General features: G+C 55.1%; 1 protein-coding gene across 7 annotated transcripts; it reads right to left on the reverse strand.

Annotated features, from left to right (window-relative positions):
* Positions 1-613: 613 nt before the first annotated feature.
* On the reverse strand, positions 614-27,355 carry PRDM8 (PR/SET domain 8). Of its 7 annotated transcripts, none has more exons than XM_064651304.1 (13): positions 26,863-27,355; positions 25,018-25,140; positions 24,804-24,911; positions 21,704-21,840; positions 21,186-21,276; positions 17,194-17,314; positions 11,729-11,863; positions 10,867-11,204; positions 9,415-9,567; positions 8,151-8,251; positions 3,264-3,484; positions 2,814-3,045; positions 614-2,680 (listed from the first exon to the last, which is right to left on the reverse strand). In XM_064651304.1, the coding sequence occupies exons 8-13, from the start codon at positions 10,896-10,898 to the stop codon at positions 1,299-1,301; spliced, it is 2,121 nt and encodes a 706-aa protein (XP_064507374.1). In that variant the 5' UTR covers positions 10,899-11,204; positions 11,729-11,863; positions 17,194-17,314; positions 21,186-21,276; positions 21,704-21,840; positions 24,804-24,911; positions 25,018-25,140; positions 26,863-27,355; the 3' UTR covers positions 614-1,298. The 7 variants fall into 7 exon arrangements, with proteins under 7 accessions (XP_064507374.1, XP_064507373.1, XP_064507372.1 ...); XM_064651303.1 differs by having other exon boundaries at positions 25,556-27,355; XM_064651302.1 differs by having other exon boundaries at positions 25,490-27,355.
* Positions 27,356-27,377: the final 22 nt, after the last annotated feature.

Here is a 27,377-nt window from a genome sequence, read left to right on the forward strand (position 1 = left end):
CACCCCAGGTTGGGGGCTCCTCTGGGCCCTGTCACCCCAACCGCCGGGGCTCTGCTCACCCTGCAAGCCGGGGGCCACCTATAGCCCTGGCAAGGCTGGGGAGCAATAAAGGATCCTGGCAGGGGTGAAGTGGGGGGTGTGGAGCAAAGTGGGGGGCTGAAAGGGGCTGGGAAGGAAAAGGAAAAAAAGGAAAACGGGAAAGAGAGGAAGAGAGAATAGGATAGAAAAGACAGAAAGTCTGAAAGAAAAAGGAAGAGAGAAAATCAGAAAGAAAAAGAAATACAGGCAAAAAGAAAGACATTATAGAAAACCGAAACCACGAAGGGAAGAGGAAAGGAAGGGAAGGACAGGGTGAAAGAGAGAAATAAAGGGTGGATACAATGCCAGGCAAAACCAAAGATGCACAGAGGAAGGATGGATGGGTGTCAGAGGGGCTGAAGCAAGGCAGGCGAATGGGGAAGAAGAGCAGAGAGGAGAGGCAGCGCGGTCTGGGGTCTCTGCCCTTCCCCACAGCGCACCCCGGTCGGGGCCAAGTTCCCACCCCGCAGCCGCAGGGCTGCACCCCTCCCCACTGCCCCTTCCCTCCCCCCGGAACCAATTAACGTCCAGGGGCTTTGAAGAAAATAAAGTCATTTATTGTCAAAGCATCCAACATACCCGGATAAACTATAAAGTTTAATAAATCTTTTCCAGAAGGTCGAGGAAAAAAAAAACAAAACCCAAACGGGAAAGGGAAGATAACACGGAACTACCGAGACTCCATTCCACGGGCACCAGTGACACTCGGGGGGAAGGGGCGCGGGCGGCGGGGCCGGGCAGGGGGAGCGCCCGGTGCATGCAGGACCCCGGCCCGCCACCCGCCGGCCCCGCCGCGCCCCCCCCGCCCTTAGCTTCATATCCAAAATAAAAATTTACCCTGACATAGAATTATTATTACATCTAAACCATAAGTGCTTAATAATTTAAGTAGAAACGTATGACAAATGCATCAATATGTTGCAATATATGACATTTTAAAAAATGTATTTTTTAAGTCATTTGATTTTTTTCCTCTTTTTCACGGTGCTTCTCTTTTTTCTTTTTCTTTTTTTTTTTACCTTCTTTTTTCTTCTTCTTCTTCTTCTTCTTCTTCTTCTTCTGTTTCTTCTTTTTTTTCCTCCTCCTCTACCTCTGCCCTCCCCGCCCCTCCCCAGACAGTGGAAACGCGTGCATCGAAGGGGAAGGGCGGGAGCTGCGGGCAGCGCGGGGGTCCCCGGGCGGGGGTCCCGGGCGAGTCCCCAGAGCCGGGGGGGTCCCCGCTAGTTGTGGGAGGTCATGTGGCGGGAGAGGTGGTGGCGCTCGCGGAAGGACTCATTGCAGATGGGGCACTTGAGCTTCTCCTCGCGGCGGCGCTTGACGAGGGGCTCCAGCGCGTATTCCTTCTTGTGGTGTGAGCGCATGTGGTAGACCAGGTCCGAGGTCATGCGGAAGGACGCGTTACACTTGGCGCACCAGTTCTGGGCCGGCAGGCACAGCGAGGTGAACGACGGCGGCAGCAGCGTCAGCGCCGACGGCAGCTGCAGCTGCAGCGGCCCCGCCGCCGCCGCCGCCACCGCTGCCGCCGCCGAGCTCTTGGGCCAGAAGGCCGTGGTGTAGAGGAAGGGGCTCTGCTTGGGCAGCCCCCCGCCGCCGCCCCCGCCGCCGCCCGCCGCCTCCCCGCCGCCCGGCAGCTTGGCGGCCAGCGCCTCGGCGGTGTACAGGCGGGCGGGGGCGGCGGCGCCGTCGGGGCAGGGCTCGCCCAGCCCGCCCAGCTTCGGGCCCAGCACCAGCGGCGGGACGTGCGGGAAGGAGCGGGCGGGCTGCGAGAAGGCGCTTTTCCGCTCCTCGGCCGCGCCGCCGCCGGGCCCGCCGGGGCCGGCCCCGAGCTGCGGCACCGTGCTGAAGGCGCTGCCCCGCGCCGGGCTGCCGCCGTCCAGGCGGGCGGCCAGCGGGCCCCCCGCGCCGCCGCGGGGGCACAGCCCCGGCTCCGCGCCGCCCGCCCCCGGGGAGCCGCGCTCCGGGCCTTCCTCGGGGCCGCCGTCGGGCTCGGGGCCGCGGGCCGCCTTCTTCACCTCCACGAAGGCGCTGCGCTTGGCCTCCCCTGTCTCCGGGCTGGGCGGCGCGAAGAGGCGGCCGCCCTCCTCCAGCCCGCAGTATGAGCCGGCGGCGCGGTACTGCTGCTGCGGGGCGCAGCCCGGCTCCTCCTTGGGCGCCGCCGGCAGCCCCGGCCGCTCCGCCGGGAAGCGGCCCCGCGCCGCGCCGGGCCCGCGATCCTCCTCATCGGGGAACCGCCTCTTCGCCTTCCCGGCCGCCGCCTCGGGGCCGCCCTCGCCAGGCGTCGGCCGCCCCGGGGACCCGCCGCGCCCGCCGCGGGAATTCTCCAGCTCCCGCGCCAGGTTGTGGAAGTCCGTGGAGGGCTTGGTGCTGGCGGTGGGGCCGCCGTCGGGACCGGGAAAGGGGTGGTGCGGCGGCCCGCCGGGCTTCCCGAATTTGCCGGGCTCCTGCTCCTTGCCGGCGACGTCCTTGCCGCCGGCAGCCTCGGCGGCGGGGCCGGTGTCGGGGCCGTGCAGCCTCTTGGGGCAGCGGAACCGGAGGTGTGCGGCGAAGGGCAGCTCGAACTGGAAGCGCTGGCTGCATTCGGGGCAGGCGAAGGGCGGCGAGCCTGCGGCGGGAGGGAGCACCGTCAGCCGGGGCCGCTGACGTGGTATCCCCGGAGAGCTCGGGGAACAGGGGCGCGGGGTCCCCAAAGCCGACAACCGACCCCGAACCCCCCGGCGGCCGCGCGGGGCACTCACCGTTAGTGCGGGCAGGGGCCCGGGCCGGTCCGAGCAGCAGCAGCTCGGTGAGCTCCTTCCCGTACCACACCAGCAGCTCCTCGTCCTTAGCGATGCGGCGCAGAGAGCGGTAGAAGAGCTGCCCGCTCTTGATGTAGGCCTCCAGGTTCTGCTCCTCCCGTTCCCGGGCCGACTGCACCAGCCGCAGCCACATCAGCCCCTCGGACGAGCCGTTCGCCGCCGACGTGTCCACCTGAAACCCCACGTTAATCCACCAGACCGACAGACCGACCGACCGACCGACGGGACGGGGACGGGCAGCAGCAGGAGGAGCGGTGGCGCGGCTCTGCCCTCGGGGACAGCCTCCCGGCGGCGGGGGGTCCCCCGGCCGAGCTGCGCTCCGCGGCGGGGACGCTCTCGGGCACCGGCCGACGTGGCGAGCGGCTGAGCCCGGAGACGAGCGGCTCTTACCCGGAATATGTAGGGGACGGTGCGCTTATCGGTGGACTTGAGGGCGATAAAGGCGATGCTGTCGTAGAGGGACGTGTGGCTCAGGACGCAGGGGCCGAAAATGGCATTTTCCGGGATGTCGCAGGTGGTGTAAACGCTGGTGAAAATGTCAGTCAAGCACTGCTGGACCGTCTTTGCGTCCCCGTCCCATATTCCCCGCTGGACGCCGGCGTCCTCCATCCCTGCGGACAGAGAGAGGGACAGAGCAGGGCCGTTACCGCAGCAGGTCCCGCTCAGCGGTGCACCGGGATGCGCCGGAAAACAAATTAAAATTAACTTGAATTGTTAAATAAAAAAATCAAGAAAAAATCCAAAAAAATTAAAAAAAAAAATAGGTAGGCGAGCAGTTTCTCCGGTCTGAAATAAACAAAAATAAAGCAGGCGAGGAGCTGCGAGCGGAGGCAAAGTGCAGGGACGCTGCCGCGATGATATACTGTTTCAGCGGTCGCGGCGGAGCCGGCTCCGGGCAGAGACCCGGGAGTCCCGCCGGCCGGGTCCTGTCCCGAGCGGGCGCCGGGCACCGAGCGGCGGCGGAGGATCTCCGGTAACCCCCGGAGCCGGGCCGGGCTGCGATCTGCGCCGGGGGAGCGGGTGGGTTCCAGTGGCTTGTCATTGTCGCCGATTGCGTGTCAGCTCACCTCCCGCTCCGCGCGACAAGGGGAACGTATGGCTGCTCATTACCATAATCCAGCACTTTCCCTCCGAGACTTTAATTAAAAGCAGCAAGCAGAGGTAATTATTTTTACCTCGACACGCTTATTTATGGTGCAGGGAGAGCCCCGGCTGCCGTGCGGTACGGAGGGAGGGATCCGGGCGGCGGGCAGCTGGTGGGGCGCGGACAGCGGGCAGGGAGCGGGGCCGGGGAGGGAGCATCGCGCCCGGCTGCGGTGCCCTCGCCCTTCCCGACCCGATTAGCGCACGGCTGCCTCTCCCCGCCCCATCTGGCATCGAAATCCGTCATTTGGGGCTGGCTCGGGAAAAGACCGGTGCTGCTCCCGGTGCGCCTGCTGACGGCCGCCGCCGCTCGCACCGGACACGGCCCCGCCGAGCCGCCGGTCCCTCGATTTCGGGGTAAAACCGGATCCCCGCCACCCCGGGAACTTCGCCCCCTGGAGCGGCGGCGGGGGCGGCGGGGGGTCCCGGGCCCTCCCCGAGAACGAGGGCCGCGGACAGGGGGCTCTGGCCGCCTCCCCGCCGCCCTCCCCGTTCCGCCGCTGCCCGGCGCATCCCTTCCCCGAAGGGATGATTTCGCCAAACGAAACCACCGACACCGAGCGGCCCCCGCCGAACTTTCCCCCCGGCGCCGGTGGGCCCCGTACGGATCCCCGCGGCGCCGCATCCCCCCGGTCGCCCGGACCGCCCGCGGCCCCGCGGCGCTATCTCCCCCGGCCGCCCTTTGTCCGGGCCGGGCGGCGCCGGGGCCGCTCCCGGAGGCTCCGCCGCCGGGCTCCACAGCTCGGGCAGGGCCCCGCACCCCGGGCAGGGCCGCCGGCAGCACGGCCATCCCCGGCATTGTTCCCGCTCCGGGGCGGCGAGGCGCGGGGGGCGGCGGGGCCCCTCCGCCGGTACTCACCAGGGACGGTGGGGATAATCCTCGCCCCGACAGTGGCACAAAGGCGGCTCCGGGCTGGCTGCCCCGGGCTCTCAGCGCCGCTCCATGCCGGGCCGGGCCGGGCGGGCGGCGGAGCGGGAGGCGCGCGGTGCAGACGGACCCGGTGCAGTGAGGGGCTGGCACGCAGACACACACTTTTTGTTTGCTGCACATAATCTGCCCAATGACGCGTGACAGCCCACGTCCCTCCCGTTAACCCCTTCGGGGCTGCCCGCTCGCCGCCCGCCCGCCCGCCCCTCACCTGGCCCCGCTGCCACCGGGCACCTGCGGCGAAGGGGATGGGGAACAGGGGCGCGCCCCCGCCCACGGCTCTCTCCCGGGGCAGCGGGCGGGTTTGGGGCCGCCGCTCCGCTCCGGCCCGGCAGGGGTGTGGGGCGGGGAACGGGGGGGCCCGACGGCCGCTCCGCCCGGCGCCGGGATCCCGGCGGCGCCCGCCCGCTTTGCCCCTGCACCTGCCTTATAGGAGCATCTCGGACACGCAGTAAAAGCCCTCCTCGGCAGGACGGAGGCGGGCGGGGATGCCCGTGCCATGCCCGTGCCCCGGTCCGCGGAGCGGCCCTCCCGCGCTGTCGGCGCCCGGCGGAGGCCCGGCGTGCGGGGAACCGGCAGCGGGCAGCCCCGCGCTCCCCGCCGGAGCCCGGTCCCCACTGGAGCGGGGGACACCTGGCTGGAGCCCCCCGCCCATTCCTCGCCTTTCCAGAGCGTGGGGCGGCCGCGGGCTCGCACCCCCGCACACGCGGGGCTTCCACATTCACCGACACGCGCACAGATTCGGGGAGCAGAAGCACCTGCAGATGCTCTATGCCGAAATAAGAGGGTCACCGCACGGAAAAGTGTTTACCGGTCCCTCCCTTTTCGCCGTCATTTCAGGCACAAAACAGATTTAAAAAAAATGGAATTTAAAGCCTTTCTTTAAACTAAACAAAAGGAGAGACAAAGCGTTTTCCAGGGCGAACGGAGCGAGGTTTGCAATCAGAGAGTGGGCTGATGTTTGGCTCTCAAATTCACTTATCCTCCCCATAATTACGATTTTCCTTGCATTAGGATTAAAGGCTGCATATAATATGCTTTCAACATTTATCTTATTAATTCGACAAAACGCAGCGTCTCCTAAAACGGAGATTGTCATAACATTAAAAATATGGGAATCTAAAAATTTGAATCTCAATTCCTGCTTCAAATGTGGGGATTTTTTTTTTTCCTATTCATCTTTCTTTTTTTTTTGTTTGTCTTTTTTTTTTTTTTTTTCTTTTGAGGCTGCAGCTCTCGCTGTGAGATATAAATTGTCCGAATGACTGTCGTTAGTAGGGGGAAAGAAAACCTACGCGTTATTTTTATTCGCGAGAATTTTAAGAGACACCACGGCACATAAACGATCTCGAAATCGCTTCGGCATGATCTCAGCTACCGAAATTCCCCGTGACTGGAAAGGACCGCGTCGGCATTTCTGAGCATTTATCCAGCCTCGGATGCCACCCTAAAAAAAGTGGATCCCAGGGAACGGCGTCCCTCGCCCTGCAGAACAGCAATGGGATGGACGCGAGCTCTTTCCTTTGGAGTTTCTGCTGCGAGGTGCTCCAGCCGGGAGCGCCCACCGCAAATCCGCAAAGCCCGACGCCCCGCAGAGTCCGGTGCCGGCGGCGCTCCCCCGGCCTCACTAAAAAGCCGCACCGGGATTTTTGGGGGACACGGCCCAGGTGCGCCGGGCCCGATCCAGCCCCAGCCGCGCGGCCGGCGGGTGCGGTGTCACCCTGTGGGGCCGTGCGACTGCTGCCCGCCGCCTCCCGGCTGCCACACGCTCCTATCTCGGTACATCCATGCATTTTCTATCCGCTTCTTCTTCCAGAAAAACCTCTCGCAGAGAGCTAAGGGCGACCCGGGCCGAGGAGCTCCGGCCGCCTTCCCACAGACGCCGGCAGCCGGCAACCCCTCGCTGCTCCCCGCTGCTCTCAGCCCCGCAAAAGCGCAGCCCCAGCCCCGACGAGCCCCTGGTAATGGCACCGGCACGGTACAACCGGCTCCCGGGCAAGGGGAGGCCCCGGGAGCAGCCGGGCAGGACGGGGACCTGGAAGGGGTCGGGCTGGCGAACCTGATTCCCACGGACACGCGGCATCCAGCCCCAGGGGGGCGGCCCAGGGTCCTCTGCTCCCCGGCTGGGGGGATGGCTGCAAGGGACAAGAGCACCTGCTCCTCAGCAGCGTCAGCCTTCTCTTTCCTCCCTGGGCTTCTCCCAGAAAGACGAGAGGAAAGGGGCCAAGGAGGCTGCTCAACCTGCGCTCAGAAACACTACTGCATCCCTTGGGAAATGCTTCCTGAGTTGTGACATGCATCAGGCCTACGGATGCTTGCTTACTCCTCTGAGGAGACACATACACAGCTGAGAGTCAGCTCCCAGGTGACTGATATAAAGTCACCTGTAAAATAAAATCACTGAGAGAATACACAAGTTCCCAGAAGTGCATGAGCCCAGCCACACTCGCTCCCACCATGCCAGGGGACCATGGGGAGGAGGCAGGAAGGGATGCCCAAAGTTGCCTTGCTGCCCTCTCTGCCCACTGCTGCCAGAAAAAGGGCCAGCTGTGGTCCCAGGGGGAGCCACACCAGGTGGAATGGAAAAGCCACTCGAAACCAAACGCAGAGCCACAAGCTTTCCTAGTGCCTGGAGAAATGCAGACAGAACGGTTCCCTTCCCCAGAGATAGACAGGCCTCTGTAGTGGAAATAAACCGGGGGCCTCAGCTAAACAACAAACCATCCTTTCTGCATGCCACTAGGCTCACAAACGGTGCCTTTTCTGGGGAAGCCCTATGCCAGGGTGCCAGCGGTGTCACCACCACGCTGCAGACCAGCATACGGCGTACAGAGCATTGTGCTTCCCTCACCAGTAATCCTGCCAAGCAGCACATGGATCCCACCGGGAATCCTCAGCCCCACAACCCGATGGATATGTCCCTACCACCAGGCCCTCACCAGGGCTGAGGCACATCAGCAATGTCCTGACCTGTTTCCAGCTCAGCTCCCAAACACGCCTGTGGTCCCTGTCCCTTCCTATTCCCTATTCCCTTCAGCTGCACCTCACTGATGTGGTGCCTGGGACTCCCAGGTCAAGTCACTGCCACGCCACAAAACACAAATCCTTAAAAAGGGCCAGACATCAGCTTCACCTATGGCTCACCCCAAGGAGCAAGTGCTCCTGCTCCCCAGGAACCCCAGTGAGACCCCATATACCTTCCCCACCTGCTTTCTCGCGATTCAGACACCACGGGCACCTTGGCTGTTTCTTCAGCCCTGCTGATGCTTGAACTTCCCCTGTACTTCCTTCCGAGCAAGCGCAGAGTCTAGTGAGAAATATTAATTTGTGTATTCACCAAAGGGTCACAGACATTTTTTTATAGCTGACCAAAACCCAGACCATTGAATATAATACAGGTGGCTGGTTAAATGGCTCATACATAGCCCCATATCACTGCTGACTTTCTGTCCCAAAATTATTTTCTCAGCTTTCTGCTTCTCCTCCTTACTTGGCCTAACAGCAGCAGCACCAAGGTTTAAAACCTGGAAAGCTTTCACCTAGCTTCACCTTCCTTCAAATGTTTAACAGCCTGATAGAGGACATGATAGGCTACGAGGGACAAAAAAGGGAGAGAAGTGAAAGGGGGGAACCCCTGCATGACTGAAATCTGCTTCTGCCTCCTGTACACCCTCGGGCCTTCCTGTCCCCGTATGCCACCACTAGCATCCCACACTGGGGCAGAGCCCACCCCACAGCATGGCCCCTGGTCATGCTTTGGCATGAGGCCAGGCAGAAGCCACAAGCTGATGGGGGACACACTGCAGTTGGGGGGCGTTGCAGAGGGCTGTCCCTGGGGATACAGTCCCACAGCCCCCGGCCCAGCACTACCCAGCGTGGGGTGCAGTGGGGTCAGGCAGTGCTGGGCTCCCTTTCCTTCAGGAGACCTGAGCTCGGCAAAGAGATGTGGCCTGGATGTCTCTCTGGTGGCGTCACGGCCTCCGTGCTGTCGGGTCTACGAGGATGTCACTCACAGCTCCCCACCAGACCCTGGGTGGCCGCTGTCCGAGTTACACATGGACAAGCCCTGGCAGGAGCTGGCTGCCCAAGCTGATCCGACTGTCAGGTGGATGTTCCCCATCTGGGGATGGCGTTTTTCTGCACTGCCTGGGGGCTGTAAAGGCCTCTGATGCTCCAGTGAGTGATAGTCCCTAAAGTTTGCAAAGGTTTGCTAAACCCTGGCACAGAGGGGGTGGGGAGAGCTGTGAAAGGACAGACAGACGGGGCCGGGGGGAGGGAAAAAAGAAAGATGCTGAGGATTTCAGATCTGGCTCTGCAACAGCAACTTGACGTGGGGTGTGTGAAGGAGCCTGAAACTTAAAAAGATTTATTTTCTGTAGTCATAAATCTCATCCCGTTGTTCCTCTGACCAACCAAGCATGATAAAGTCCTTTTCCATAAAGTATTCAGTATTAAAGCCACAAAGCTCACCCAATCAGTAGCCATCTGCTTCTCCCATAACTGCTGCTCCAGAAGCAGGGAAAAGCAGCCAGAAGAGAAAGGGCACCACTGTTACGGCTCCAGGACAAATGAGGAGGCACTGAATAGCAGCCGAAACCTTTGGTTTGCCTTGTATATCTGTATCTATAGAGACAGAGGAAGAAAGGAAGCATTATATTGATACAACAATCGTAAAACAAAAAAAGGAAGAGGCATCTAAAGGGCAATACAGCGGGCATCAGAGGGCCCCGCGGGGAGGGATGCTCGCAGATTCGTACAGACCTTTAATTGCTTTGCAATTGAAAGATAAAGAGGCCGAGGGAAAAAACGGGGAGCACGGCAAAGCGACCTGCGTTACACGGTGCATCGGCGCCCGAGCTCACGCAGCCAGCGAGCCGGAGCGTTCCTGATCGGGGTACGATATCCCCGGGACCGACACCCCCGCGCCTCCCCCGGCCTCATCCCGGCCCGGCCACGCAGCGCTTAACTTGTTTTCCAGCCGGCTGGGAGGGAAGGACCCCCCCACGCTCTCTCGGAGCTCCCCGTCATGAAGGACGCCTCCCGCAGCCTCCCTGGCCGCCAGGCTGCCCCCCCGGAGGGTGTTTGGCGGGACCCCTCCTCCAGCGCGGGGGACTCACCGCTCCCCCGTCGGCGCCGCTCCCGGCTGTACAGAAAAAAAGCAGCAACGGTGTCACCCCAAAAGGGACGCGGGGAGGGGGCGGCGGGAGGGTGACGGACCGGGGGCTGCAAGAGCCCCGGGGGGGTTGCAGGAGCCCAGGGCGGGGAGCGCCCGGCGAAGGACGGCCCCCGCCCCTTCCTGCGCTCCCGCCCGCCGGGCAATTAGCGGATTAATGACCGAGTTGGCTGGTCCTCTGAGAGACGGGTGTTCGAACGGGGCTCCCACCGCACGGCCTGGGGCGTGGACATCGCCCCCAGCCCGCGGGGACACGGACAGGGACCCACGGACACCGGGCGGGATTAGCGGCGGAGGGACGGGATTAGCGGCCGCCCGCGCTGCTGCCGCTCTCCGGGATTACGCCGGGATTAGGAGGCGGCCCCGTCCCTGCTCCCCCGCCGGGCAGGGTGGGAGGGGGAGTCCCGGGAGCTCAGTTCGGGGTGCCCGGGGGGGCCGTGTCCCCCTGTCTCCACGCTCTACTCGGCGCATGCTGCTTCCCTCCGATGGAGGGCAGGAGAGGAAAGACGAAGCCCGGGATGCTGCCGACGGCGAGATGCAGGTGCCAGGCACCTGCCCGCAGCCATCCCGGCTCCCGAGAGGCATTGAGCCCCCTGCTCGGCCCCCCATCCCCCGGCACGGCAGGAGCCTGGAGAGACCAGCAGGAGCCAGAGCTAGAAGCACAGGGGACAAAAGAAAAAGGGTGGTGGGTTTTTCATTTAAGAACCCCTGGCACGTGAGGGAGAACAACACAAATAAGATTTACGCACCGATAAAACCAGGGGTGAGGAGTGAGAGACATGGATGTGCTTCCCTCCCTCCCGCAGGTTTGGTTTCTCTCGCAGAGCACGAGTGGGACTGAACGCTGCGTTGTAGGCACAAGTCACTCCGTGGCTTTTCCCAAGCACCATCATGTCCAGCAGCCCTGTATTATGTCAAAAATCTGGCATGGCAGGCAGTGGCACATCTGTTAGGTGTGGATGACATTCATTAGCCAAGGTTCTCTGCTAAACGGCCTGCCAGAGCCTCAGCAGTGCTGCCCAATGCCAGTCACTCATCTGCTGCCAGCTCAAAGGCAATCCTGCTTCAGGAATGGCTTCTTTCCATGCTGGCAGGAGAAACAGAGGAAACAATGCATTTAGATGTTTGGGATGTGAGCGGGGTTGGACATGGGAGCAGCAAGCAGATGTAGCAGGAGAGGAGATGAAGTTGTGAAATGTCATTTAATAATTGCAGCACACGGGAGATGTGCTGGTGAGCCGAGGTTTGGGAGGGGAAAGCGAGAACCCCTTTCCAAACCGCAGATCAGACAGTGGTGGATGCTTTTTGGAAAGGAAAGGTAATGAGGCTAATGCAGCAAATAACCTCGCTGTGCCCATGCGAAGGACACACACACCAGCCTGGGGAGACTAATGCCAGGGCAGCCAGAAAAACCACCCAGGCCAGGGGAAGGAGGTGTGCTGATCTGCTTGATGGTCAGGCTGGCTCAGGTGTCCCTCCCCTCTGGGGGTCTACCTGCTGCAGCCTGGACAGCTGCCCTGCTCGTGACGTAGTGGGCTCAGTGCTGGTCATGACAGCTTGGTTCACAGCCCAGAGGGGCAGCTGCAAACCTGGGGCAGGCGGGGCACTCACCATGCTCTTCTGAGAGTGATGTGGTAGCCAGAGGTGGAGGGAAGGAACACCTGTTTGGCACTGCTGCGAACATCAATCTCTGGGAAGAGAGGCTCTATTTTCCTCTGCTCACAGGCCCTGTGAAGGTCCTTGTTCCTACGAAGGAATTAAAACACCTTGAGATGAGATGGATGTAAAGATGTTAATCTTCCCCTCTTGTTGCTTTAATAAATTTACAACCACCTAATGAGGTTTAAATTTGAGCCACTATTTGGTTTCCAGTGAACCTGTGAAGCAACCTCAAATAAGTGCTCAGTAAAAGCTCCCCTCAGCCCTGCCTTCCTTCAGCTTCCACTCCGACTTCTATTTCTGTTTACCTCCATTCACTTAAGTAGTGGTTCATAAAATGTGAGATGCTACCTACACATGCACGCAGTCTTTGCCTCTCAGATAATTCCTGTGACAGCCTCAGTATCTTAAATCTTCCACTACTTTTGCTCATGCTGTCAAAGACCACCAGCAGCTCGCAGTGCTCTTCCTGCTTCTTTCAGCCAGGCAGGGAATTACAGGTTTTTCCCCCAGCACTGGTCTCTCTGCGATTACCTGTCCTATTAAATCCCCACATATACCTTCCTGAAGCCCCCTAAGAGCCCTGCAGCCACTTGTCCCCCCCCCCGGGCCAGCACACTGTTCCGTGGTGGTGCCCATCTCCAACACCACACGTGCTCTGCCCAAGGCTGATGGGACACTGTTCCCACAGGCAGTGGCTCCCCCGCCATCCCCTGCCCAGCCATCTGCGGCACAGCTCAGCTGTGAGCCCGTTGCTTCTGCTCCCACCTCCCCGGGAAGTCGTTCTGCTCCGGCTGCATTCCGGGCTGAGCCTTATCCACCTTCTGTTTCTGCACTGGGTTTGTCTCTGTTCTGATTAGTTGGTTGGCCTCAATCAAGTCATGTCTGCAAATTATATTTCCCCAATTTCCTACTTAACGTGGTTTGACACTTGCTGTACCACACACACCAACACACTCCTGGCAGGGACTCTGTGAATCCCACAACCTTCTATCCTCAGACACTGGAACTGGGTGGCTTTAAGAGCAGAAACCAAATCAAGAGGCAGAGATGTGATGCTTCTCCCCCCTCTCCAAACATTATACCTTCACTTAAATACATGAGTAATCCCATTGGATCTACTCTGGTGCTTAAAGTTAAGCCTATTAAGTGTTCATGGGGCAGTGGTCTGCACACAGAGGAGCCAGAAGAGAGGGGAAAGGGGAAAGCGGGGCGCTGCTCCGGAGGGGAGACATGGTGGTGGCAAACACCTCCCTACTCTCCTTCCCCTCAGGGCCACCTCCTCCTTCGGCTGCTCCTGACAGCCCCGGCAGCAGGCTCCCTTCAGGGTTTGGCACTGCCACTGACATCAGCGATGTGAGGGCAGCAATGGTAAGGGCTGGCAGAACAGAGGGGAAAAACGTGCTTTAAAAGCTCCTGTCAACACAAAAGCCTGAATTAATTTCTAATTCTGGGTTGGGCTTTGTGGTTACTGCGTTGGAAACTTTGTTTCATTCCGTTTTCAAGGTGTTTCTCACATGACTCGTATTCATTGTCACTATTTTCAGACAATGAAGCAGGAGAGAGCACAGTTATTGCTGCTCCTATGAGGAGGGTTTTTGTAGGAGAGCACTCATGCACGTGTTTCCTTTGCTCTCCAAGGATTTCAAGCACGTACTTAAATTTAAGCCCAAGTGCTTTTTGGAACAGGGAGCATCTCTTAGAACGGGGGCTTGATTCAAAACCTGCGTGTCCACAGAGCTCTGGCTCTTGACTCTTTGCTTCAAGCACTGAAAAACCTCCTGCCTCGGCTGCACAAAGCCATGTCCCATCCTTTCATGCATTTCTTGGCACGTGCACATTCTAATTCCCAACACCACCCTTTCTTCCCCTTTTCTTAGCTGGCTTTTCTCTGGGCGCAATGCATTATGTTTTCCTCTATGTACTACTCCATACTGCTTGCACAATGTTTTGCATGATCTAATATTCTTTGTTCAAAACTGCAAAAAAATCTAAATAAAGACTATAGCGTGTCGCATCAGTATAGGCATCAGCTAACGTTTTCCACGGCATATGGTACTTCAGAAGCCATATGTACCACTGTTTAGTGATTCTGGCAAAGAGGCACAGAATAGTGAAATCCAACTGCCAGGATTTCTGAAAACAAATATGTAAATGCTCCAGTGCTTTTGTTATTCATAACATACCTCTAACACAGCACATACAATATGCTGTTCATTCTGTAACGAGTATACTACTAAACTATATTTGCTTCAGTTCTCATTTTAAAAGATTTTTTTTTTCTTCTGTATATGATTCCGCCATCCTCTCTATCAAAATCAATTTAAGTTGCAATTTAGAAAAGGCATTTTGTCTATTTTCAAGGATACACCTTTGGGGTGACTGTGTACCTACAAAACAGTCTCACATCAGAACAAAGACAGACCTTATCTCAGCAGCCTGAGAGTGCCCATTCTAACTAGTGGAATGAAAGCAAGGAAGGGAAGTGCATTTAACCAGATCAGTTGTGCAGAGTGAAGGCTGTTCGGCCAGGAATAACCTCCTGGGGAACACGGGTGGGTTGGCCCCGCTCACAGGCTGATGCAAATCAAGCAGGCTGACAAAGCTTTTGGGAACAGGCCCTAGGAAACAATAGTTGTGGAGGAAACAGATGATTTCAGACACGTGGTCCAAGGTGGACAGCAGATGCCAAACTCTGACCTGGGCTGGGATCAGTCCCAGTGAGCCAAGGCTCTGCCAGTGGCCAGCGACAACGGATTTGGTCCGTGGCTGGGGGCTTGTCCCCAGAGAGGCCGGCAGCACTGAGGCCAGAGTGTCAGGGCAGTGCACAGAGCTCACAGGCAGCACTGTGCACCACTAAGGCTTCAGACCCCACTTGGGAAGGCAGGAGCCCTCCTACCAGAGCCAGCACCGGCACGTAAACAGGAATCAACACCCAATCCCATTAACCATCTCTGGCAGCGCTACTCCGGGTGCTCCTCTCATCCGCAGAGAGCCTGTCATCTCCGCCTGGGATCTTGCTGTGATGAAGGATTTCAAAATGTTGCTGTTTAACATTCAGCCTTGCCATTCACAACAAACATTTTAACATTCCCTGTTGCCACCATTGCCTCTGTCTTTCGGTTTATCAGTGTACAAGGAGACTGAAATTCTGGGAGTGATCAAACATGTTCACGAGTTGCTCTGCAGCTCCCTCCCACCTTGCAAGTGGTACTGTTGTACACCACCAGGGCCAGTGTTCAGCATCCCATGGCTCTGAGTGACACCAAAAAACCAGGCAAACCTCAGGAGGAAAGGACAAATAGGAATGCCTCCGAGAAACATTTGCATTTTCAGTCTATTGCTTTTGTAATTGACACTGTTAAAACCAGCAAACCCATGACTTGCTGAACACCTTCCCAGCAAAATCTCTACAAGGACCTGAAAAAATTCAGCCATGTCCAGATATGACAGCATTATTCAAGACACACAGATGCCTTTTTCCCAAGAGATCAAGGACCGCTGCTCCTTTCTTTGCCAGTCTTACACTGCAGCATCCCATTTCAGCAAGCACAACCTCCCTCATGGGCATCTCGTTCCCAGCACAGCCTCTGCTTGACTTTCTACCTGTGCACATCAGACCTGCTCATTACTTCCTATCTCCTGCCAGCCCCCACTGCAAACCATCTGGGTGCTCAAGTACCTCCTTTTGGGTAGATTTTTCCTTCTGCAACAGAAACCGGGATCCCACTCACTTTGCTCCTCTGAAGCTACAGAAATACTCTGTTAAAAAGCTTAAGCCAGAGCTCTGCATGCAGCCAGGTCTTTCATATAGAAACACTTGGGGTTTTTTCTATTCTATTTCACAAAAGAAAACCTTAAAATAAGCCTTTATGTTTTCCTACTTTCACAGGTCCTTCAGCCAGAGCAGTTTCTTCCTATTCTGTTCTAGCCAGCAGGTGATAAAGAGTTGCCATAAGAAACGTTGGCTTTGAGTCCAAGTGCCAGGATTAGAAAAAGAGACAATTAGAAAGTGAAAAGTGGCAAAAAGCTCCTAAGAAGCCAAAAATAAAAGAACAAACAAACATACAATCTGGCTATTAAAAAAAAAGCCACATTTTTCCCTTACTGCAGTAAAAATCAATGCTACAGCAATCACGGAGTATTTTGAAAGATAAGAAGTCATGGGGAGAGGGAAAAACAGTCCAACAGGGTCAAAAAGCTGGGGACAGCCCTGGGAAAACCACCTGACGGGGCTGACAAAGGAGGGGACAGGGAAAGCCAAATGCCTCTCACTGTGCTGACAGGACATTGCACTGATCCTGCAGCCACAGGCTAAGACAAACTACCCCGAGGGAAGGGAGCCAAAAAAAGAGCCCGTTGATTGAGCAGGTTCATGTGCACCGGCGTTTATGGCAGAGCAAAGGTCAGTCTTGTATTACCTCTTGTGAATCCCTGTCGAACGAGCAGGCTGGGGATTCAATGGGCTAAGGACCAAGATTTATCGACATACCAGGGATTGCTGGCCCTAACTTTTAACCTGCTGGCAGAGGTGTGGGGGGGTTCATTAAGTGGGGGCTATACATGGAGTAGTTGCTGGCTCAGGGCAAGAGTAAATGTGATCTCCTCCCACAGAACTTGCCACTGTGTTAGAGACACCAGACTATTTTCTCTCAGCACAAAAGTCAGCAGAAAGCCCTCACCTGGAACTGTTGGAGCAGCTGAGGGCACAGAGGGGATGGTGAGGGGAAAGCTGGAAGGGGTACTGTTGTACTTCTGCATTGCTCATCACATCTGTGAGCTCTAGATCGGCAGAGAAAAGCCAAACCCACGCTAATGAACACAGCAGTACTCCTTCTCTCCATAGGCACCCCCTCTCTGGAGCCATGAACACCCACCGCCCCCGATAGGACAGGCCCCTCTCCAGGGCCATGCACAGCTCCCATCTGCAGTCTCCCCATGCCACCACAAAATCTGGCCTGTTTTAAGGGACAGCAGTGCTCATGTGGGATATAACACCCTCGATAGGCTCATTGCTCTCCTAAACCCCACCCCTTTCTTGCACAGCAACCATGGCTTCAGGAGAGAGAACAACCTGAGCAGTCCTATATTTAGAATAACACATCCTTACACCTCTCCTGCTACCTATTTTCATTGAGGTCCACACCTCTGCACCCTGGTCCCTCTACCTGGAGCATCACCTCTGGCTGCCTGTACATGAGCTGCTGCATTATTTTTCCCCTGTTCTTCCTGGGATGTTTCTATGGACCCTGCTACATCCGTCACACTCTTATTTTACGAGATCCAGCTCCATTGTGAAAACCTCACGAGCTTTCCCCAGACACTTAAAAAAAAAAAAAAAAGCCCCAAAAACATGGACTATTTTTACATCCTGTTTTCACACTTAGGGTTCTCACACATTCCACACGTATTCCTACCTTTTTCTTTTCCTGTTTCAAACTGAATTCCCAGTGGTGCTGGATGGGGGCACAGGGGCAGTAAATTCACTCTGTCCTCCTTGGGCAAAGCTCTCAGCTGCCCTCTGCTTCCCTCTTCTTTCTGTGGGGAGAGGCAAAGATTTCTCACCTGAGAGACACCATCCCCAGGAGCTTCTATCCCCCTTTGGGGCACTTACCCACCTGAACCCCTTTTGGCACCTGGGCTGCAGCAAGAACAGCTGGGAGAGCCAGGGAAGGACTGAGAGAGGGATTTCCAATATGTGCTCTTGTGGAAGGAGAGAATAATTGCTCTCCTGCAGCCTGTGCCAGCGCTTGTTCTTTGCCAGTTGGCAGAGGGTACTACTTCCCTTTCTGAGGAACCCTTAACATCCACCTTTCCCCCCAAGAAGGAGACCATAGAGGCTGGGGGATGTCCTTCCAGGCAGCCAGGCATCTGCAAGGAGCTGCAGGCTTGGGAAAGAAGGAAGAACACAGCAGAAAAAAAAGGAAGAATCCAGCTTCTGCTTCACAAACTTCTTTTAGCTGAAGGGGAGCAGCCGCACATATCTCCTTACCTGAGGGTTCCCATGGGAACACAGAAGGGCCCTGTAACAGCAAATTTTGGAACAGGCATGTCTGCGAACAACTTCTGATATAATATTTGAGTCCTCAGATGTTCAGCCATTTGCACATACTGCACGAGGGCCTGATTTGCATAGGATTTGTATTTGTTGCTATTCACATTCGTAGGGGAACGCATACATTAGATTAATGTCATCACAGTTTATGGAGATCATCTGTGCCACAGTACCAGCTCTGGGCTCTGGCTGCATTCTGTGCCCTGTGGCACACAGCAACCCCTCCTGCCCTGCCAGGGCCACGAGAGCTGGCACCAGGCCTGGGCACGGCCACACTGGGCCCCAGGGTGGTCCTGCTGGGCTCTCCTCTGCAGGAGGCCCTGCTAGCTTTTCCTAACAGAGAAGTTGAAAGATCATCGTCAGAAGCAACTTATTTAGGAAATATTGTTTAGCCCACGTTCCAAAGGTGAAATTAATCGAACTATTTGGAGTTATCCTCTTATATTTGCTCGTATGATCTTACATCACACTCTCTGCTCACCTCTTCAGTCCCTACATAGGGACATTCCGCTGTCCAACAGTCCAGCTAGGTGGTCCCTTCCCATCTTGCATGAGCATCCCTCCCTTGGCAAAATGGGATGGTTATTATTCCCTCTCTGGTTTTCCATGGCACCTGGGTGCTCTTGTCTGCTAGACAGCTGGAAGCTGTCACTAGAGATGCTGCTCTCACAGAAGCATTGCTGGGCTCAGTCAGTGTTTGTACAGCAGATGGAACACCTCAGAAGAACAGCACTGCAGAAACAAAATCTCGTTTTTCTGCTAGGGAATTTCTACTATTGGGCAGTGCTTCCATCAGGTGACTTCATACCCCAGCGAGCCCACATGCCAGCACAGTCTAATGGTGATTTTGTTAACCTGCTCCCACCACTGAGGCCCTGCAGCTCCACCTCCCAAGACTGGCCACTGGGCCTTTTTCCATCTCTGCGCTCCCAAATTGGACGGCACAGAGAGCACCTGGGAGCAGCGGCGATGGGGGCTCACACCCCACTCCGGCCCTGCCACCCAGGATTTCCTGGTGGACAGACCTCTGCTCCATCCTCAAGGAGCCACACACGCCTCTTATCCTGGCATTCACTTCTGAGTCCCTCCTTGTGTGCATGATCAGTTGGATTTCCTGCAAAATCTGTCTCAATCTTGATGATGCAACCAAGAGGAAGTGGGTAGCACAAAGGAAGGGCACACATCTCCAAGTCTGTGATGACCTCACACTTACCCTGGTAACAGGCCAAGTAACACCTTTTGGCAGCTGCTTAGAGCCACGCTATCTGGGGCATGTGCTGCCAAGCCCATGCTCCAGCTACATGTACAATCCAGCTGCTCTAATGGCTCCCTACCCAGGCACAATTCTACCACCTCGCAGCACAGGTGCCATCCCACTGCATCCCACGAAGCTGTTGTGGCATGGATAGCTCACCTAAGAGAAAGGCATGCACCATTCTAACATGGGTTACTATGCACAATTTCAATATATGGCTCTTAGAAGCAAAGTCTTGAAAAGTCCTTTCAGTATTTGAGAGCTTTACTCTTATTTTCCAATGGATTTATGCACTAAGAAACCTAGATGGAAACCTCCAAGTGATAATCAAACCCCTTAGATATCTCAGAAGATGTCCCCAAACGATGTAACTAACACCCTCGTGACAAACAGCTCCCTATTTTTCTTTGTGATGGCTCCTACTTCCCACCAACATCTGTCACTGTGATTATGATCTCTAATGAGCTTCTAAATTATATTGCAGCGTTTTGCCTTGATGAGCTACATTCAGTAACTTTCATTCTGCAAGACATGAAACACTTCCTACAAGATGCTGAATGAAAATTCCCTCAGCAAAACAGCTGAGAAACTGATTTGTTTTTTTTTTCTTTTGCCTGTTTTGTTTGGGTTTTGGTTGTTTTTTTTTTTCAGTGTTCTGTTTGGCGTTTTTAGTTACACATCTTATTTGAGGAAGCCTAGGAACTTTACAAATAAGATACAGAGCTGTGAGCCCTTCTACCTTACACTCAAAAAATCTCCAGCCAGAGATGGGGACCGTCTCTCACCACACAGTAGCAGAGACATCAAATGTTTCTGTAAGGCAGAACCGGGGGAAAAACCCAAGCCAAGGTCCCAGAGAAACTTCCCATTGTTTTTATGTTGTTTTTCAGTTACAACTGAAGGCTAGTTTGGGTGGATTACCCAGACACTTGGGATGTTGTACACACTCAGTTTCCCCATGCTGCCAGGATACAGAATATGCCCCACACCTCCTCATATGTATTTTTCCCCCCTGATGTTCATACTTAGTGAAACTGGAAAAGTGACTATTAACCAGTAAGGTTTGTTGCCTTGGCTGTGGTCACACATCCTTGTTAACAGATGCCCACCCTGGCTGGCAATCTGTAGGTGACTTGGATCTCTCAGATCCATGTTCCTGTTTATTCCTGAGGCAACAGCAGCCCTGCTCAGCGCTCCCACTGAAACATATTCCTGACATGCACATTCAGTGTCACACCGTGCAGTGATGTCACCTGCCCATCTGGAAAAGTGTTAGACTGTACTTTCAGGGATCATTTCTGTGGTTCAAGACAAGGACAGAGCAGGCAGATGTTTGTGTGTACAGCTTCCCCTGGGGCAGGCAGCAAGGGGCTGGCTCCCTGCTGGTGACTCATCTATGCCTTTCCCTGCCACTCATCCGGGGTTTGTGACGTGGCTCATGAGAGCTGTGATCAGTACAGTTCGATTTATAGGACAGGATCTATGGGGGTTATTCCTTATTTTCTGCAGATAAGGACAGGCAGTGTTGATGAGCAGTTGCCACATTTCCAGCTCAGAGTAGCTGTGCAGGTGGGACAGCACAGGATTGGTAGGGAGCTGCTGAGGGGCTTGTGCACCATCACTTGTCTGTGCCACCAGGTGAGTTGCCCAAGTGAGCACACACTGACTCATAATCGTCTCCGACTCAGGAAATGAGTTTGTTGGGGAATTAAACCACGTCTTATTCGCACATCCTCAGCAGGGACTGAAGCCCCTCCCTCTTCTAAGTGCTTCACTACATATGTCTTGTGCTATGGTACCATGGTACCACAAGCTATTGTGCTTCTGCTTTAACTTTGCTGAACAAAACATTTCCTTTACAAAGCCTTTTTTACAGCCAAGAGACCACAAGAATTCAACCCGAACACTAAAATACTGCCCCATGGGGATGACAGTTTAGTACCACAGCTCTTTTTCTGTGACTATTACTGTATGTCAGCTGTACAAAGCAAGGCCAAATACGCCACCTTCTACATATAAGCTGATCCATGAAAACATGAAGCCCTTACCAAGCCGCTTCACCTGCCCATCCCTGGGTGAAGGGACGTGACCCTTCCTACCTCTATAGGCTATTGCATTTGCTGCTCTGCCAACACCGCTGCTGGAAACACAGCCTGCAATCCCGACAACACTGCTCCACCTCCAGCCACCCTTCCTGCCCAGACACAGGAAGAGAAAAGGATAATCTTTTGGATGACAGACAGTAAGACGTGAGTACAGCTCACCATATAGTACAAGTTAAACTTCTTAAGTGTGGAGAAATTGAGGAAAAAATAATTCAGAGTCATGCAGATGTAAACACCAGTCAGATAAGATACATCCCAGATACCTCACTCCCGTCTGAGGGCCAGCACAGTCACACCGATGTACAGAAGCATTTGTCATCCAGGCAGCTGGGGGAGCAGCTCACACGAACAGGGCAAGTGAGGCTGACGTACACGGAGTCACCGGCAGGGCTCAGCTGGTAAATAATCAGGCATGGCCCTGACTCAGCCAGCAAACACTCCCACACGCACCCTTCCTGCCCTGCAGTCTGACAAGGAGCAGAACCAGGAGCTGACTGCAATAAAATCTCAACCTACCTGCTAAATGTGGTGTTTCGCTGAGCACATCCTCTAGAAGGTCTGGCTGGAGTTTGCAGGTCGGTGTACAAGTCTTCAGTAACCTCACGTTACACAAGGTAGTGGAACACAGGACTGCAGCCGAGTGCAAGATCTGCATGGAAGAAGGGAAATCCCCCAGTGAGGTTGGGAAGTACCTCTGATGGTCCTGCCTCCTCCTCGAAGCACGATCAACACCAAGTCCAGGCCAAAGTTCAGGGCTCTTACTAGTCAGGCCTTAAAACCCCTTGTGGGAGCCAACTGCACCTCTCTGGGCTGCCCTGCCCAGTGCTCAGCTCTGGCTTCTTGGTAACAAAGTTCCCCTGCATTCTGCTGCTCCTCCTCCCAGCCTCAGGCATGCAGCCAGCCCATCACCTGTCCCTGAGGATCTCTGTGCCTACAGAGGACAATCTATCCCCCAGAGAGTCCATATCTGTCCCCCTCAGTGCCTGCATGGCATCCTGGACCAGCAGGGACACTCCGAGGCTCTGCCCCTCCTATGCTGGCCATGCCACAAGAACCTCTGAGCTCTCTGAGCCCTTCCAAGGGCTCTCCTGTCCACACCACTCTGCCCTGCATGCCCAACACCTGGAGCCTCGCTCCACAGTGCTCCTTCCCTCACTTGCTACCAAAAAGCAGAGACAGAGCCCTTCCCCAACTTCCAGGTGCCACAAGCTGCCACCCAGCCCCACTCTGGAGCCTCCACCTCTTCTCATGGCAGCACCACCTCCAGCCAGCCCTCCTCTCCCGTGTCCTGGCTCTTACCTGCAGGCAGGTCATGATAGAAGCTCCACCAAAGGTCTGACATCTCCTCATCTGCCCCTGCTGGTGCTACACAGTCCCAACCCCTTCTTCAGCTCTTTCCTCCACAGAGCTCCACCAGGCCAGAGTCCAGTCCCATATCTTCCTCCTGACAGCACCTGCTTCCCCCAGGCATATGGAGAACCAGGTATCAATTAGCTACCAAGCTCCCATTGCACATCCCTGATGTCCTGGGAACAGTATTTCTACCTCTTGCTGCTCTGCAAACCTCCACACTCTGTGCTGAGCTCCCACGCACAACCCTCTCCCACCAGCAGCAGCATGCTGCCCAGGTGATCCCCAGGAAAAGAGGGGAGCCTCCCAGTACAGCCCTTATAAACAGAGACCTACATTTAGGGAACAACAAACAGCTGTTGGCAGCTGCAGGTGGGCCCAGAAGCAACCTAGAGCACTGATCCCCACCCAAGGAAAGCAGAACCTGCAGGTTCCAACTAAAGTAAATGCTCAACTGGCAAACTCCAAAACTGGGAAACCCCTCAAATCATGGGTAGAGAAAAAAAAAAGAGGAAAAAAGGGGAAGAAAAATATAAATAAAGTGTCAAAAACCATGGAAAGGAGTGGTGGAAAATTGCTGAAAGAAGCACCAGTAGTAATGCCAGCAAAGAAATCTCCCTGGCGAAAGAACACAGAGGAGTAGGTTTTTACGCCGAGTCCAAAATTCCTCCTCCCAAAACCAAACAAGTTCTCTAAGTGCTGGTGTTTACTGAGCACCCATATCCCTCCTGGAATGTCTCCCCAGCCCACACCTCCTCATCAGCAGGCACGATAACCTGCAAGAGGTAAAGCAAGCCAAGGAACAGACCCAAATCCCAGGGACACTTGTGGTTGGCCCTCAGTTGAATTGTGTTGGGTCAAAGCCTGGGCCAGCAGTTTGGGCACGCTGCTCTGTGGGGCACATGGCTCTCGGGACTGTCACTCGCCCAGCCTTGCACGCCGGAAGAACCTGGCACAGATGACTCCATGAAACCAAATTAGGGGTCATACACAAGAAAGGACATTGCCACAGCTCTGGTGTAATTAGGGCCCATCATCATCAAAGACAGGAAATTGGCACATCTGCTTTTTGGGCTGCTGACCCAACCGTGGCTCGGGCGTGCTGTCCTGCTGCAGCCCGCTGCTCCTCTGTAAATATTGACCTAGTTGCCCCCTAACAGTACTACAAGCAGTTGTTTTATCATTCATCCTCCCAGTTGCTCTTTCCTCGTTCTCCCCTGGTCCTGGGAGGACACAAGGGACTTCACAGCACAATGCCCTCTCTCTCCTCTGCAGCGGCAAAGGGGTCAGGCTGGATGGATAAACATCAGCCCCTTTTCACCCAGTGTGACCCCAAACTGAGCACAAGTGACATTTCTGTCACCACAGGGGGGTTTGAGCCTGTTCCTCTGGAGTTAATGATAAAACTGTCACAAACTGGGTGGCTGTGGAATCATGACCTGTGCTTTTTTAAAAATTATTTTTCTCCATACGCGCCTCAGAAATGTGTTGCCCCTTTTCTGGGGGGCACTGCTCTGCAGGCAGAATTCCTGCCTGCTCTATTCCTCTGCCTCCTCTGGTTGGGCCATTGTTTCCTGACAAGACCAAAAAGGGTCACTGCAGCTCTAGAGTTGTGCTAAACTCCCAGCCCCGGTGATCCCTGGGTGCTGCTCTGAGCCAGCAGCAGCTCCTGGGCCAGAGTAGGACTTCCATGTTTTCTGTCCTGCTTTCTTTTGCTCTCCTGGGCCAAGAGGGATTTATTTTTATTCTGTGGTGGTTTGAGCCAGGGCAGGGCACCAGCCAGCAGAGAACCACACCAAAGAATAACGGATCCTGCTCCACCTCTGCTGAAACAGAAGTGAATCCCAGGGATCATCCTTGGCTCCTCAGGGCAGCCAATTGGCCAGTGTGCACACAGCAGGGCCATTACTCTGTATTCCCACATTTATACCTTCCCTCATCCATACTGCTACTCTTTATGTTTCCTAGTTTTCAGAGTTGAGGGCTTTTTTCCCCCTCTGTGTTTTCACGTGTATTTTCAGTGGGTACTGAGAATGCTTTCATGATCTTGGAAAAGAAGGGTTATTCAGGAATTCTGAGCTTGCATAATTCCCAAATTTGTCTGGACAGATAGTTTCCATCTGGGTGATGCATGCAACACCACAGGGAAATGAGAGTTCCTTTGTTACTTAATGCTGTCCTTTTTATTTATTCATTTCTACACTGCTTTACAGGATGAGCACAGACAGGAGGCTACAGCTGTAAAGGAAAAAGGATTTGTACCTAATCCTTCAGGAGGCAGCTCCCAAACAGGTCCTGCATGTTGTATGGGGTCCTTCTGGTTTCTCTATCTTCTTATAAAGCATGAGACTTCCATGTGTGGTTCATATCCTGTGAGGGGAGAAGAAAAATATTTTTCTGTGAGCTGCCCTAAGTCAAATTCTGAAAGAAGCAGTTTTAAGCTGGAATGGAAGGGTTCCCATCAGCATCACCTGACCTTGGGGTTGCACAGCTCAGGGCGTCTGGAAGTGCTGGCTGGTGCCAGTGCTGTGGAGCAGGACCTCCAGCTCCCCCCTTTCATGCTGCTCCTGGGGCATTTGGTAGAACAGCAATCCCGGACCTTAGTCAGAAAGGAGATTTAATTAATCAGCACTGCAGCCGCACATACAGACACACCCAGGTTTCATTCTTCCCAGACAAAATTTTGGCAATTGTCGAGCATCCTGCAGAAAGCAGGCTGGCTCACAGCTGTTGAGCAGAGGTATCCTGGACCAGAACTGGATATATCAAGCAACAAAGCCTTCCTGACCCTCTGTATTGTATGGAAAAGGCAGCCTGTGTGGCTGCCGAGCTGCTGTTTGACTCTGATCCTCAGCACAGCAATGAGGATTTCCTCCCCCCAAACTCCACCTTTCTGCTGCAGCATTCCCAGGGACCCCAAGGCTGGGCCAGGCTCACAGCCAGCTTACACTGAGGGTGACTTTTCGCTCTGACTGCTCACTCCTGAAACACACCGAGTTCAGTTTGGCACTCACACAGCCTGCCTGAGGTCTTCCCGACTGGCTTGGGCCAAAAAAAAGGTGGGAGTGGGTGGATGTTAAATGACAACATGTGTGGAGATCATCTGCAAATGCTGGAGACAAAGGAGAGAACTGCATAACCCCAAAGGTGCTGTAAGCTGTTCTGTTTACTACTTTCTCTGCAGTAAATCTTGGCAGTGTACTTGTGTTCATCTGCACATCAACCTTTCATGTGAAAACTTCTGCTTCTAGTGCTGGATTACTTTAAAGCTGTATTTATTTAAGAGTTCTGTTTTAAGTGACCGAGGACGGTTACCCCACGGTCCCTCTGTTTTCCCTGCTGTCCCAGCCACCAGGGAATACTACAGCACAAGAAACCAGTGTAAAGGAGGTCCTGTAAGCTCCACTCCAGACCAACAGGTCAAGGAGCGAGTGCCACCTGTTGCTTCTCCAGATGTGGAACCAACATCCAGAGGCAGCAGGAGACTTAGTGGCAGAGGGCTGCAGCCAGCCTGGTTCCCTCCATGCAGTCAAGAGCACGAGCAGTCTCCTCCTGCTGCTGCAACACGATCTTTGTCTCAGTGCTGGCAAGCTGCTAATGCCCCATCCAGCTCCTTGGATATCAGGAAGATATCAGCCCAGCTCCAGGAGGCAGCTTTCCTGAGGTTCTGTGTGCACACAGTGAGAAACGCCCATCCCGCTGGGGCCGGGCACCCTGGGCCAAGGTTTACTAAGCACTGGGATGCTGGAGGAGGCTGGGACAGAGCCAACCATCGGCTAATGAGTTCTGGGAACTGGGAAAGGAGCCTCTGGGCCTGTGTGCGAACGAAACCAAACGCGAGCAGATAGCCACGATCCATTGCCCTGTACCTCCTCTGTGCCTATCTCCCTCTCATCCAGCCATTCCAGCAAAACAGGCATGATTTACCTGCTACTTCAGCAGAAACCACAGCCTAAAAGAGGAATTCATACACTTGGAAACAAGAAAAGAGCAAACTGGCAGGAGTGGCTCATTCCAACCAGTTGGTCACATGTGCCTGAAGCAAGATTTCCAACATCTGGATAACGTGACACATACTCCCAGACAAGGCGAGTGCTCTCGGGGCTTGGGGAGGACTCATGCAGCTCAGAAAGCTGGAGTGCAGCTGTTTTTGGGAAGCTCAGCAAGCCTGCTCTTCTGTCTCATGTGCCTCTGCGAAGAGGGAGAGGTGGCACTGCACGGCCTTTCCTTTGGTTGGGTCTTTGGCAAAGCACAGGCTGCTCTGTCCTTAATCTTTCATGTTTTGTGCCTCCACAGGGACTGTAAAACAGTGCTTGCTTACCCTTTGGCCTCGCTGCTCTAAGACATTAAGAACTTCACGAGCCAGATTTGTGGCTGACATAAATCACTGTTGGTCCACGGACTTGCATGAAATTTCCAACTTGCATCACACAGATGCTTGGCTTGGTGTTCGGATCTGCACAGAGAAGGCACTCTGACACGGACATGTCAGGTCAGAGCACTGTGGCTTCAGGAAACCATCCAGAGAGGGCAGGAAATGGGATGAAATCGGATGAAAGGAAAGCTCTCTGGCAGGATGACTCTGACTCTGACTTCCCCATCTCCTCTTGCGTAGGGAAGAACCTCGAGATCCTTTTTGGAGCAGACGATGTGTCTGATTCACCTCCTCGGCCTACGGGAGACACAAGATCCCTGTGAGGTCAGTTTCTGTTGTTGTTTTTGTTGAAAACCGCCACAATCCGGAGGTATTTGTACACACAACCCCCCAACTTCCCATAACATTAAATTCATTTGGGGAATGCCGGCAGCCACACGAACCCGAGTGTCCCTCCCGGG

The sequence above is a fragment of the Pseudopipra pipra genome, chromosome 4, assembly GCF_036250125.1.
Source record: "Pseudopipra pipra isolate bDixPip1 chromosome 4, bDixPip1.hap1, whole genome shotgun sequence".
Lineage (NCBI taxonomy): Eukaryota > Metazoa > Chordata > Aves > Passeriformes > Pipridae > Pseudopipra > Pseudopipra pipra.